Source organism: Heterodontus francisci, chromosome 16, assembly GCF_036365525.1.
Source record: "Heterodontus francisci isolate sHetFra1 chromosome 16, sHetFra1.hap1, whole genome shotgun sequence".
In the NCBI taxonomy this organism is placed as follows: domain Eukaryota; kingdom Metazoa; phylum Chordata; class Chondrichthyes; order Heterodontiformes; family Heterodontidae; genus Heterodontus; species Heterodontus francisci.
The window spans coordinates 60207071-60220727 of record NC_090386.1 but is presented as its reverse complement, the minus strand read 5'-3'; the positions used below and the strand labels follow the sequence as shown (position 1 = coordinate 60220727).

The window sequence follows — 13657 nt, the reverse complement described above, 5'->3', positions numbered from 1 at the left end:
TCCAATAAACAAAAAAAAGAGTACTTTGGCCAAATACTTGCTAATTCTTGAAGAAAAAAAAGATATGGAAAGATGTCAGTTGTCCCTTTTTGGTTTGCCATCTCAAATACGCGTAGATGGCTGTCACTGGGATCTTTCTACTAGAACAGTTCTACAGTTCTTGACAGGTGACAAAGAAGATCAGTTTGGCAGGCTTTCCAGGAGAAATGCGACAACAGGGGTTTCTGGCAGGCTTTTCAGGAGAAATGCAGCATCAGTTTCTCTATTTCTTACACTTGATTCTCAGGAAGTTCTCAAAGAGATGGAAGAGGGTGCTGATGCTGACTGCTCTCTTGGCTGGTTTTCTCCAACTACCTTCAAAACAGTTCACACCCCAACACACTGTCCAAAGCAAAACCAAAAAACAATGTCACAAGAGTCAAGCCTCCTGACCCCTATAAATCGTGACTTGTCACTTTTCCGTAAACATTTCCCCAAGTCAAAAAGCCCCTGCTGGGTATTTATCTGAAAACAGGTGACTTCCAGTAAGGGTTGTTTACAAACCAAGTCCTCTTAGTGTCTTTTCAATGGCCCTAGTGAAAAAAACATCCATGGAATCCTCTTCAGTTTTCCCAAATAAAACAATGTCCATAATTATAAAATACATGAGTCCTCAAAAAAAACTGAACAAAAAATATAGAAGCACCATCCTAACAGTATACCAAAGTCTCAACAGACTTGGTATTTGTACTTGTCAATTAATTGTAATTTGTTTTCTGGTCCTAGGTAATTACAATTAATAGATACAGGTTATATGTCTATTTTGATTGATCATTGCAATTATAAGGTAGGGAAAATTTTTAGATATATATAGGTAAATATGGACTGAACAACATTTTCATTCAATTAACAATACTCAATCCATTTATTCAGAAACCATAAGATAAAGGTTGATATATGTAGCAGATATATTGCAAATTATAAACCTGAATATAAACATTGCTGTACATTGATATATGTACCAGAATCTCAGAATTGCTACAGCACAGAAGGAGGCCATTCGACCCATCGTGTCTGCACTGGCTCTCTGAATGAGCAATTTATCTGGTGCCATTTCCCCTGCCTTCTCCCCATAACCCTGCACATTACATTGTGTCTTTTCAGATAACAGTCTAATTCCCTTTTGAATACCTCAATTGAACCTCCCTGCACCACACACTCGGGCAGTGCATTCCAGATCATACCTGCTCACTGCATGAAAAAGATTTTCCTTATGCAGCTTTTGCTTCTTTTGTCAATTACTTTAAATCTGTGCCCTCTCATTCTCGATCCTTTCATAAGTGGGAACAGTTTCTCCTTATTTACTCTGTCCATGATGATTTTGAATACCTCTATCAAATCACCTCTCAGCCTCCTCTAAGGAAAACAGTCCCAAATTCTGCAAAAAAATCTTCATAACTGAAGTTCTTCATCCCTGGAACCATTCTCGTGAATCTTTTCTGCACGGTCTCCAATGCTTTCACATCTTTCCTAGAGTGTGACACTCAGAACTGGACACAATACTCCAGCTGAGGCCGAATTAGTGTCTTATACAAGTTCAACAACACCTCCTTGCTCTTATACTCTATGCTCCTATTAATAAAGCCTAGGATACTGCATGCATTATGAACCGTTCTCTCAACCTATCCTGCCAACTTCAATGACTTATGCATATTACACCCAGTTCCTCTGCTCCTGTACCCTCTTTAGAATTGTACCCTTTGTTTTAGATTGTCTCTCCATTTTCTTCCTACCAAAATGAATCACTTCACATTTCTCTGTATTGAATATCATCTGCCACTTGTCCGCCCATTCCACCAACTCATCTATGTCCTTTTGAAGTTCTACACTATTCTCCTCACAGTTCACAGCTTCCAAGTTTTGTATCTTCAGCAAATTTTGAAATTGTGCCCTGTACACCAAGGTCAAGGTCAATAACCCCTGGGAAACTTCACTACAAGCCTTCCTCCAGCCTGAAAAATATCTATTAACCAGAACTCTTGTTTCCTGTCACACAGCCAGTTTCATATCCATGTTGCTACTGTCCCTATTATTCAATGAAGGATAACTTTGTTCACAAGTCCATTGTGCAGCACTATATCAAATGCCTTCTGGAAGTTCAAGTACACATCAACAGCATTGCCGTCATCAACCCTCTCTGTTATCTTACATATTTTACTTTGCCAGGGAATGCATAAAAGTATGGTAGTTTTAATTTACAGTCTTTTATTTGTAAATATAACATAGTGTGCCTTTAAGTACAGCATACAAGCATTCAAGAGCTGGAACCTGTCATTGCCGCTAAGTGCACTGCACTGTTGAGCTACAAGAAAGCCCCCAGCGAGTTAACATCCGTAGCACTTAAAGTAGCCAGAAGCGCTGCACAAAGAACAGCCAGGCACTATGCAAATGATTACTGGCAATACCTATGCAGTCGTATTCAGCTGGCCTCCAACACCGGAAACATCAGAGGAATGTATGATGGCATTAAGAGAGCTTTTGGGCCAACCATCAAGAAGAGCACCCCCCTCAAGTCTAAATCAGTGGACACAATCACTGACCAATGCAAGCAAATGCAGCACTGGGTGGAGCACTACCTAGAACTGTACTCCAGGGAAAATGTTGTCACTGATACCGCCCTCAATGCAGCCTAGTCTCTGCCAGTCATGGATGAACTGAATGAACAGCCAACAAAATCGGAACTCAGTGATGCCATTGATTCTCTAGCCAGTGGAAAAGCCCCTGGAAAAGACGGCATTACCCCTGAAATAATCAAGAATGCTAAGCCTGCTGTACTCTCAGCACTCCATGAACTGCTTTGCCTGTGCTGGGATGAGGGAGCAGTACCACAGGACATGCGCAATGCCAATATCATCACCCTCTATAAGAACAAGGGTGACCGCTGTGACTGCAACAACTACCATGGAATCTCCCCACTCAGCATAGTGGGGAAAGTCTTCGCTCGAGTCGTTTTAAACAGACTCCAGAAGCTGGCTGAGCGTGTCTACCCTGAGGCATAGTGCGGCTTTCGAGCAGAGAGATCCACCATTGACATGCTGTTCTCCCTTCGCCAGCTACAGGAGAAATGCCGCGAACAACAGATGCCCCTCTACGTTGCTTTCATAGATCTCACCAAAGCCTTTGACCTCGTCAGCAGACGTGGTCTCTTCAGACTACTAGCAAAGATCGGATGTCCACCAAAGCTACTAAGTATCATCACCTCATTCCATGACAATATGAAAGGCACAATTCAGCATAACGGTGCCTCATCAGACCCCTTTCCTATCCTGAGTGGCATGAAACAGGGCTGTGTTCTCGCACCTACACTTTTTGGGATCTTCTTCTCCCTGTTGCTCTCACATGCGTTCAAGTCTTCAGAAGAAGGAATTTTCCTCCATACATGATCAGATGGCAGGTTGTTCAACCTTGCCCGTCTTAGAGCGAAAACCAAAGTACGGAAAGTCCTCATGAGGGAACTCCTCTTTGCCTACGATGCTGCATTAACATCCCACACAGAAGAGTTAGTGCAGAGACTCATCAACAGGATTGCGGCTGCCTGCAACGAATTTGGCCTAACCATCAGCCTCAAGAAAACGAACATCATGGCAATGGACATCAGAAATGCTCCATCCATCAATATCGATGACCACACTCTGGAAGTGGTTCAAGAGTTCACCTACCTAGGCTCAACTATCACAATAACTGTCTATCGATGCAGAAATCAACAAGCGCATGGGAAAGGACGCATTGTACAGTGAGCTCGTCACTGGTATCAGACCCACCAGCCGTCCATGTCTCCACTTTAAAGACGTCTGCAAACGTGACAGGAGGTTCTGTGACATTGACAAGTCGTGGGAGTCAGATGCCAGTGATCGCCAGAGCTGGTGGGCAGACATAAAGGCGGGGCTAAAGTGTGGCGAGTCAAAGAGACTTAGCAGTTGGCAGGTAAAAAGACAGAAATGCAAGGAGAGAGCCAACTGTGTAACTGCCCCGACAACCAATTTTATCTGCAGCGCCTGTGGAAGAGTCTTGTCACTCTAGAATTGGCCTTTATAGCCACTCCAGGCGCTGCTCCACAAACCACTGACCACCTCTAGGTGCTTACCCATTGTCTCTCGAGACAAGGAGGCCAAAGAAGAAGAAGAGCAAGCATTCGTTAAATTTTAAAGCTTGAGAAATGTGGGACATTAACTTTAATCTCCATTCTGAATAGGTGTTTATTATGTGAAATCTTTATAACTGTAATTCACCAAGATGAATTTTCTTAGGCTAGGCTGAGTGTAGTCAGAAGAATATTATGATGTTTGGGTGCATTGTTAAATCGCTATTAAATTGCTTTATATTAAAGAAGTTGTTTGATTGAAAGGGTCGTGTTGTAATTATAAAGTTTCAGTGTTTAATAATTATACAGTCAAAGATAAATTGAAGAATTGGTAATGCTTGATAAATTATTATTTTATCTCCAGAAAACTTCCCAAGATTAATTCCAGAAGCAGGGAGCCTTATTAATTCCAGAATGCAGCGCTTTAAAGACCTGCTGGACTCACTCCCCATGGATGCCTACACTCATGGCTGCATTCTACATCCAGAATTGACCACGGAATCCATGATCCCAAAGTACGCTACGGCTGAAATTCGCAGTAAGTTGATGCACAAGCACAAAGAGTTTAACACACTTTGGAATGGGGTTGATGTTGTATCTTCTGGGTATAGTAGCCTTGAAATGAGGTTGCTGGATTGACAACCCAACAATTGTTAGCTTAAATGCCAACTGGGAAAGTTGTGAAATTGAATTCAACAAATTTTGTAATTTTCAGGCTAGCACCAAAAGAATGAACATGAAACTACCTAGATTGTTATAAAACACAACTGGTTAATTAATATCCTCTGGGGAAGGGAACCTGCCACCTCTAACTGGTCTGGCCTACATGTCTTCTATAGGCATATTAACAGTTAGAAGTTTGTCGGTGGAACAGTGGGGCTGATTAGGGACCAAAATAGAGATCTATTGGTGGAGGCAGAAGGCATGGCTGAGGCACTAAATGAGTGCTTTACATTGGTGTACACCATGGAAGAGCTCTTTGTCGAATCTATGGTAAATGAGGAGGTTGCTGGGATACTGAATGAAATAATAGTAGATAAAGAGGCGATACTAGACAGACTGGTGGTACTTAAAGTGGATAAGTCTGGATGGGCTGCATCCGAGGATGCTGAGGGAAGTAAGGGTAGAAATTGTGGGGAGCTACCCACAAACTTCCAATCCTACTTAGATACGTGGGTGGTGCCAAAAGACTGGAGAATTGCAAATGTTACATTCCTGTTCAAAATTGGGTGTATGAATAAACCTAGCAATTACAGACCAGTCAGTTTAATGTCTGGTGAAGAAGCTTTTAGAAACAATAATCCAGGATAAATTTAACAGCTACTTGGATAAGCATAGACTAATAAAAGAGAGGTAGATTGGATTTCTTCAGGGCAAATTGAGTTTGACTAACTTGGGATGATCTTTTTGAAGAGGTTACAGAGAAGGTGGATGAGGGCAATGTAGTTGATGCTGTGTATTAGGACTGTATCTTTGCCAGAGTGTTGCAAAAGCATAATTTTTACGTGTAAACAGGGCTTCTGCCAAAATTATAACAGCAGCTCCAAGAAAATTCCCAGCATCAGATACCATCAAAATACTTCTTAGACAATGTCAAGACAAGTAGACATATTTGAGTATGCCATTTCTTTTGAGGTACTAGCTTATGATAGGATACAGTGACATACATCTAGAATAAATGTGAAATGGTCTCATTTTAATTATTTCATTACACATGATTAGGTACGGAATTGTCAAACTATATCTGTCTTAATGATGTTGAAGGTTGATTTCAAGACTCTTTGATTTGTCATCTTAGGTTATCAATTATGTATGAATAATATTCATGCTGAATGAGCTGATAATCTGAGAATGTGGATCAAAATGTCCTGAAGTTAACCTTCAACAAAACCTGAAGATAGGAATAACTCACAAATCACAATGATGGCACTTTGTATATGAAAAATGCTTATGTGCATATAGAGACACATATTCTCAATAACTGTGAGGAGAAGCTGTCAGCTTTCTGGATCTTTTCCACAGCTTGAATACAAAGCAGTTTGACAAAATAAAACAAAGTCACTGAATAGCATTTTGTTCTCACAACACAACATTGTCAAGCTTTAAACTGTGGTTCTAGTGCAATGTTCTACATTTGTTAAAAGCATAAATGCATCAGGTAAGTAAACAGTAGAATTGCTACTATAACCATTCCATCACAAACCATTTTAGTGTAGTGTAGTTTTTTTTATTTACCCCATTTCATTTTTCATTTGAAAAAAAATTACCAGATTGTTTCTTGTCCTTGTAACAACCTGCAATCCTGGAAGTGATCCTTCTCAGGAAGATGCAACTCTCCCTCCTTCTCCTCCCCTATTACTTGATCACAGTTCTAGTTTACTATTTGGTGATAATTGTGAAATTCTCAGCCTCTATATTTGTCCTATATCTAACCCATGGAGGCACTAAAACTGTAACCATTAAACCTCAATCGGTTTCTTTTGACTGTTTTATTACACCTTAATTATTATCGAGTTTTCTCTCCTTCCTAGACAGTAGAGGAGTGAGCTTCTAGGTCCACAGGGAAACCTTGTGCCTTCCATATCATGGGCTTTCAGCCCCCAGCTACGATGGCCTACCAACTCCCCAACCCACCCCCCCCCCCCTCCAAATCAACCCAAGACAGTGCCAGGACTGTTCCTGCTTGTGCCCGGCACTGGCCTTCTGTCACCCAAAATCCCACGTCCTCACCCCAACCCCTCCAATCTGGCACATGTTAAAATTGACCCTGCCATTTTTTAGATGAGACATTAAGCCAAAGTCACATGCGCCTGTTCAGGTGGCAGTATTCAAAAGTGAGCAGGAAATGTCTCCCGTGTATCCTGGCCAATATTTATTCCTTAATGAATACCACCAATAAGAGATTAACTGGTCATTATCTCATTGCTGCCTGTTGATCTTTGCAGTGTGAAAATTGGCTGCCTCACTCACCTACAATGCAACAATGACTTAACTTCAAAAGTAATTAATGGGCTGTAAAGTGCTTAGGATTTCCAGAGGCTGTGAAAGGCACTACATCAGTACAAGTTATTTATTTTCTTTGTCTGGCTCATGCACATATTTGTTTCAGATTAACTGAACAGCATACACATCTGGAAGTCATCATTGGGCATCAGTTGTATAGATTTCTCAAATATTAAACCCACACTTATAACACGACTGGAGTAAATACAATTATGCCAACAGGCACATGTATAAACATTGGCCCCTATAGGTAAGGTATAATCATAATGCATAATAACTGGACCAATGGACTTTGGCTTGCTGTGCATTCCCTCTCCCTTTGACGCCATTGGTGGTCTTGACTTCAGAAGTCTAGGTGACCGCTCTGAGATTTACTCCCTCTCTACCAAACTCTGATCAAGCCTTTGCTCAGTATACATTTTTGTCTGATTAGGCTGCCTTGGGACATTTTTAAGGTGCAATATAAGTGCAAATTATTGTTGTTATAGACACATAAGCCTACACTGCTGTAGTTTGCAATCTTTCTTCATACAATCACCAAAATGAGTTCCCAAGTAGGAGCAGTGAACAGGTGAATAGTTATCTCCCAATTAACTGAATTGTTAGAGAACTAAAAGAGATAGCGAGAGAGAGGATGCATAAATAAGAGCTGTGAGAAAACAAATGAATCCATGAGTGAAGACAAGTGAAGAGCAACATCATACAGTTCTCCATTTTGTGTAGCACGCGAAGACCTAAGCTGTTAAAAATGTTTCCATTTAAAATTTCCATCATCCTTTGTCACAGGATTGATTGAGTGCAGAGCCTTTAATACATCACGTAATGGGAGTGCTTTGCATTCGATCTCAGGATGTATTTAATGGAATCTATATGCTTTTCGCTGTATGCTGTGTGTCAAATTGAAAATGAATAATTCTCTTGTGGCTTAGTTGGTAAATGGCACTGTTTCAGATGAAGTGAGGCCACACAGAACATCAACTCGGGTTCAATCCCTCATCCATGTCGTTAGTTACTCTCAACTGGTTGGCAGAATGGATACAATTGACCTCAACACCTTGGGCAAAGGAAGGGAAAAATCAGGCGGGGTTACTACTGGTCACTATGTAGCAACTACTATTGCAATATGCACAGATCAGAGCAAGACATTTTTGCACTTGATTGTAGTGCTTCCACTTCCATAGTTGAATATTCTACTGCTAATTGTTATCTGGGCTCAACCATGAGAATGGCTAGCAAGTGTTCAATCACACACCATCATAAGTCTGCCGAAGAGGGTTAACAAAAATGCTGTAAGACACTGAGCTATAGTATTGCTTACAAAGTGCACTTTTTTTTTGAGTTTTAATGATGGTTTACACTGGCCATCAGTACTGACCCCAAATGCATTTTTTCCCTGTAAGTTGCCCCTGTCAAGAATTAGACTGCTATTCTACTTGTCCAAATCTGAAATCCATGCTTCTAACCACTAGACTCCACACTGCCAATGGAGCCTTGGAAAATTGGCCCTGTGAAATCTTACCTTCAGAATTGAAAAGAGCAACTCAGTAATCCTATATTGAAAGACTGATCTTAAAGTTGCCAACTCACCTCTACTCTGAGGGTAGAAAAATCTCTTCTGTTACCAACATTTGCCTCTTGATCTATGTTTAGGCAAACAAGGGGGAAGAATGTGTGGAAAATCTCATGCAAAAGTGGACACCCTTAATAGAACTTAGTCTAATTTGTCAGCATTGCCACCTACAATGTTCTACAAATCATACAGTGGATAATAGGCTTAATTGGCTATTTGTGAAGCATATTAAGTATCAGATATTTTTCTCATGGTCCCTTTAGGTTAATTGAACTCCCGCTTCTACAGAGGTGTTCCTAAAATACCTGCATAAATCTGATTTGATTTAATAAAATTTGATTTAGTAGTGACCTTCACACCCACAGGAAGAGCCATGTCTGTGATACAGTTGTCTGCAGCTCAGTAGCTCAGTCTGCAGGAGAAGGCAGAGCTAAGTGACAACTTCCTTTGTCAAGGCGAGATGAGGAGATCGGTCTCCTCTGAGATGCCAAGGAAGGACTGTCTGGTCCAGTTAATGTGAGTGACAGGGTACTGACATTACACACGTAATTTCAGACCTACATTTGGTGTACTCTCACAAATGTGTTCCTCATCTAAAATTTTAATACCTTGGAAACACCCTAAGCAATTTCTGTCTTAAGTACTTTGATTGCAGGACCTACAACTGCAGAAGCAACTAGCAGTACTGTTTAAAAATACAGGAAACTACATCTTAAAAAGCAAAACTGACGCCCGTCAGATCAAGAAAACAAATGGAAGGAAACAAAAGTAACTAAATATCAGTTCTTCCTGAAAAAAATTAAACAGTTTGTAGCAACTTTTCCTAATCAATACCAGCTTCACAAATCTAACTTTTGCAGGCCTGGTTGGTGATTTAGTCATCTGCCTATTCCACATGGAATAAGTATATGTCCTGGGCAAAGCTTGCCCAAAGAACACAAAACTCAGCATAATTTGCACAGTTTTACTATTCCAATTAGGCTTGTACCAGACATCACTCTTTCTCCATTTACCTGCCCACTTTTTTTGCTACTGCCGGATCAATCTGGCAGGTGGGCCTACATGCCTGAACTTTCAACCCTCATTCACCACCAGCAGGGCTCCAAAGCGTGGCTTTATTGCATATTTTGTGAAATCATGTGACATTAAAAAGATACTAGTCCGTGTCAGTGTTCTAATCTAAGATATAAGAGCAGAACAAGCTCAGAAATCTGAAGTTTATGCTTCTTAGAATAAAATCGACAATATTTACTTGAATGCAAATATTTTATATAAACACTCGAGGTTAACCCAAATTGAATGGCACTGACACTATCAGTTAGTTCTACTTGATTTACTTGAACACCCAAATCTAGCATTAAGAGAGTGCTGAAAAATGCATGAGTTCTTGGTTTATTTAGAACCATTGTATCCTAAAGGATTTTGGCCGGAATTTTACAGCCCCCAAACGAGCAGACTGGTGGTGGGGTTGGTGGGGGTGGTAAAACTGAGTGGGAGGCGGAGAGGGGGCTGTTCACAACCCCCTCCCGCTCCAATTTTACATGGGGCGGCGGCAGAGAGAAACAGCCCTCTCGCCCCAGGTCAATGAAGGCCTTTAAGTGGCCAATTAACTGGCATTTAAGGGCCTCCTCCCACTGCCATGGGTATTTTACCCTCTGCGGCTATATGGCAAAGGCCTCAAGAACCATGCCTGGCAAAACCAAGCGGCTTTCTTGCGGGCTGGGGGGGTCCCTCCTGATCGAGAACCCTGTGTCCCACAGAGGGCCGCCCCTGAAGCACAACCACCCCCACCAACCGCCCCAAGCCTCACTGGGGCCCGGCCGATTGTCCCCAGCGAGGCCCTCAAAACTCACCTTTTTCCAGGGCTGTTGCCTGCAATGGCTGGGTGTAGTCCCAGCAGTGGCCACCGCTCCTGGTGGCGCTATTGGGGACGAAGAGCTATCGACCCACTGATTGGCCCGCAGCTCCATTAGGTGGGACTCTGTGCCTCAAGGAGGTGGAAGTGCCGCCCAAGACCAATTCAGGGTCTAGGGAACGGAAAATCCCAGTCTGGCTCTCCAAGCCCGGCAGAGGCGGATTCGCCGCTGAGATTGGCGAGCTAACAGAGAGAAGGCATAAATGAGTCATAGAGTTATACAGCACAGAAACAGGCCTTTCGGCCCATCGTGTCTGTGCCGGCCATCAAGCACCTAACTATTCTAATCCCATTTTCCTGCACTTGGCCCGTAGTCTTGTTTGCTATGACGTTTCAAGTGCTCATCTAAATACTTCTTAAATGTTGTGAGGGTTCCTGCCTCTACCACCCCTTCAGGCAGTGTGTTCCAGATTCCAACCACCCTCTGGGTGAAAAGTTTTTCCTCAAATCCCCTCTAAACCTCCTGCCCCTTACCTTAAATCTTTGCCCCCTGGTTATTGACCCCTCGCTAAGGGAAAAAGCTTCTTCCTATCTAACCTATCAATGCCCCTCATAATTTTGTATACCTCAATCACGTGCCCCATCAGCCTTCTCTGCTTTAAGGAAAACAACCCTAGCCTTTTCAGTCTCTCTTCATAGCTGAAATGCTCCAGCCCAGGCAACATCCTGGTAAATCTCCTCTGCACCCTCTCGATTACAATCACATCCTTCTGATAGTGTGGTGCCCAGAACTGTACACTATCTGTGGCATAACTAGCATTTTATACAGCTCCATCATAACCTCCCTGCTCTTATATCCTATGCCTCGGCTAATAAAGGCGAGTACCCCATATGCCATATTAATTGAATTCAAATTCCATGTGGTGGGATTCAAACCTATTTCCCCAGAGAAATACCCTATGTCTCTGGGTTACGAGTCCAGTGACAACACCACTACGCCACCGCCTCCCCTTGACAGCTCAAGGTAGTGTTCTACCCATCTCTCCAACTGTTAGATACAGTCGATGATGACCACCCCTACATTTGTCTTTTACCGTGTCAGGCCAGCCTTCTATGATGACTCTCCACAGTGCCTTCAGTTGTGAGTCATTGGCTGTTTCTGATTGTAGTTGGTCACAAATGACCAAAATGCAATAAAGCGATTTTGAGCACATCTTTCCCCTCGATGTCCATGCTGTCTATTTGTAGATCCAGTGGAACTTCTTCATTCTTGTTCGGGTTTGGCAATCTGCTCAACTTATCAGTATGGTACCCGGTTTGCAGCAGACGTCGAAGTCGTACCCCTATAATTTCACTGTGTCGCTGTAGTCAAGGTGGTGCTCTGGTTTGCACCAGATCATCTCCAGTGGATTGTGGTCGGTTTCCACAGTGCACTGTTTACCAAACAGGTAGGTGTGGAACATTATGATCCCAAACACCAGAGCAAGTGTTTCATGCTCTATGTTTGAGTAGTTGGATGGTGCTGAGGATAAACATTTGGACCCGAATGCAATTGGTTTGCCATCCTGCAAGATGTATGCTCCTAGCCCTTTCTGTGAGACATCAACTTCCAGGATTGTCTTCTTCCTTGGATCGTAGTACTGCAGGGTACAGATTCCTGCTGACAATGCTTGTTTGAGAGACCCAAACATATGCTGATGGTCCTCCTGCCATACAAATGGTACGTCTTTCTGTAAGAGCTCTCTCAGTGATGATGCGTTGTCAGAAAAGTTTGAAATGTATGGTGCCAAGAAGATGAAATATTCAAAACACCTCTGTAGATCTTCCTTGTCCTGTGGGTTAGACCTATGCAGAGTTCTTTTCTGAATGGCAAGATGTAACAAGTGGTGTGCCTCAGGGATCTGTGCTGGAGCCTAAACTTTTTACAATTAATGTAAATGACTTAGATGAAGGGACCGAAGGTATGGTTGCTAAATTTGCTGATGACAGAAAGATAGGCAGAAAAGTAACTTGTGAAGAGGATGTAAGGGGGGCTACAAAGGGATATAGATAGGTTAAGTGAGTGGGCAAAGATCTGGCAAATGGAGTATAATGTGGGAAAGTGTGAAATTGTCCACTTTGGCAGGAAGAATAAAAAAGCATATTATCTAAATGTGAGAGACTGCAGAGCTCTGAGATGCAGAGGGATCTGGGTATCCTAGTGCTTGAATTGCAAAAGGTTAGTATGCAAGTATAGCAAGTAATTAGGAAAGCTAATAGAATGTTATCGTTTATCGCGAGGGGAATTGAATACAAAAGTAGGGAGGTTATGCTTCAGCTATTCAGGGTATTGGTGAGACCACATCTGGAGTACTGTGTACAGTACTGGTCTCCTTATTTAAGGAACGATGTAAATGCATTGGAGGCAGGACAGAGAAGGTTTACTGGACTAATACCTGGAATGGGAGGGCTGCCTTACGAGGAAAGATTGGACAGGCCAGGCTTGTATCTGCTGGAATTTAGAAGAGTAAGAGGTGACTTGATTGAAACATATAAGATCTTGACAGGGTGTATGTGAAAAAGGATGTTTCCACTTGTGGGAGAATCTAGAACTAGGGGTCACTATTTAAAAATAAGGGGTCGCCCATTTAAGACAGCGATGAGGAAAATTTTTTTCTCTGAGGGGCGTGAATCTTTGGAATTCTCTTCCTCAAAAGGCAGCAGAAGCAGAGTCTTTGAATATTTTTAAGGCAGATGTAGATAGTTTCTTGATAAGCAAGGGGGTGGAAGGTTATCGGGGTAGGTGGAAATGTGGAGTAATCAGTTCAGCCATGAACGTATTGAATGGCGGAGCAGGCTCGAGGGGCAGAGTGGCCTACTCCTGCTCCTAATTCGTATGTTCATATGTTTTTGGCCGGTGGATGGGGCCTCCCGCCCAACGTCCTTTGTTTTATTTCCTCTTATCATTGCTATGCCTCTTATCAACATGTATTCAAACAACTATCGCTCCAGAACTAAATACAGCACGGTGCATTTCGCTGCCACCTTTGTAATGGCTTAATAATGAAACTGGCACTCTGCTTTATGTTATGCCATCTCTGAGACTCAGTTCAAGGCAACAAAGCAAGGG

At 42.3% G+C, this 13657-nt stretch overlaps 1 protein-coding gene across 2 annotated transcripts in view; it reads left to right on the top strand.

Annotated features, from left to right (window-relative positions):
- Positions 1 to 13657, top strand: part of gdap1l1 (ganglioside induced differentiation associated protein 1-like 1) — a 96397-nt gene that overhangs the window by 52434 nt on the left and 30306 nt on the right. For both annotated transcript variants that reach the window (XM_068048253.1, XM_068048252.1), the window contains exon 3: positions 4485 to 4658. In XM_068048253.1, the coding sequence (XP_067904354.1) occupies positions 4485 to 4658 (174 nt within the window). The remainder of the gene's footprint in view (positions 1 to 4484; positions 4659 to 13657) is intronic.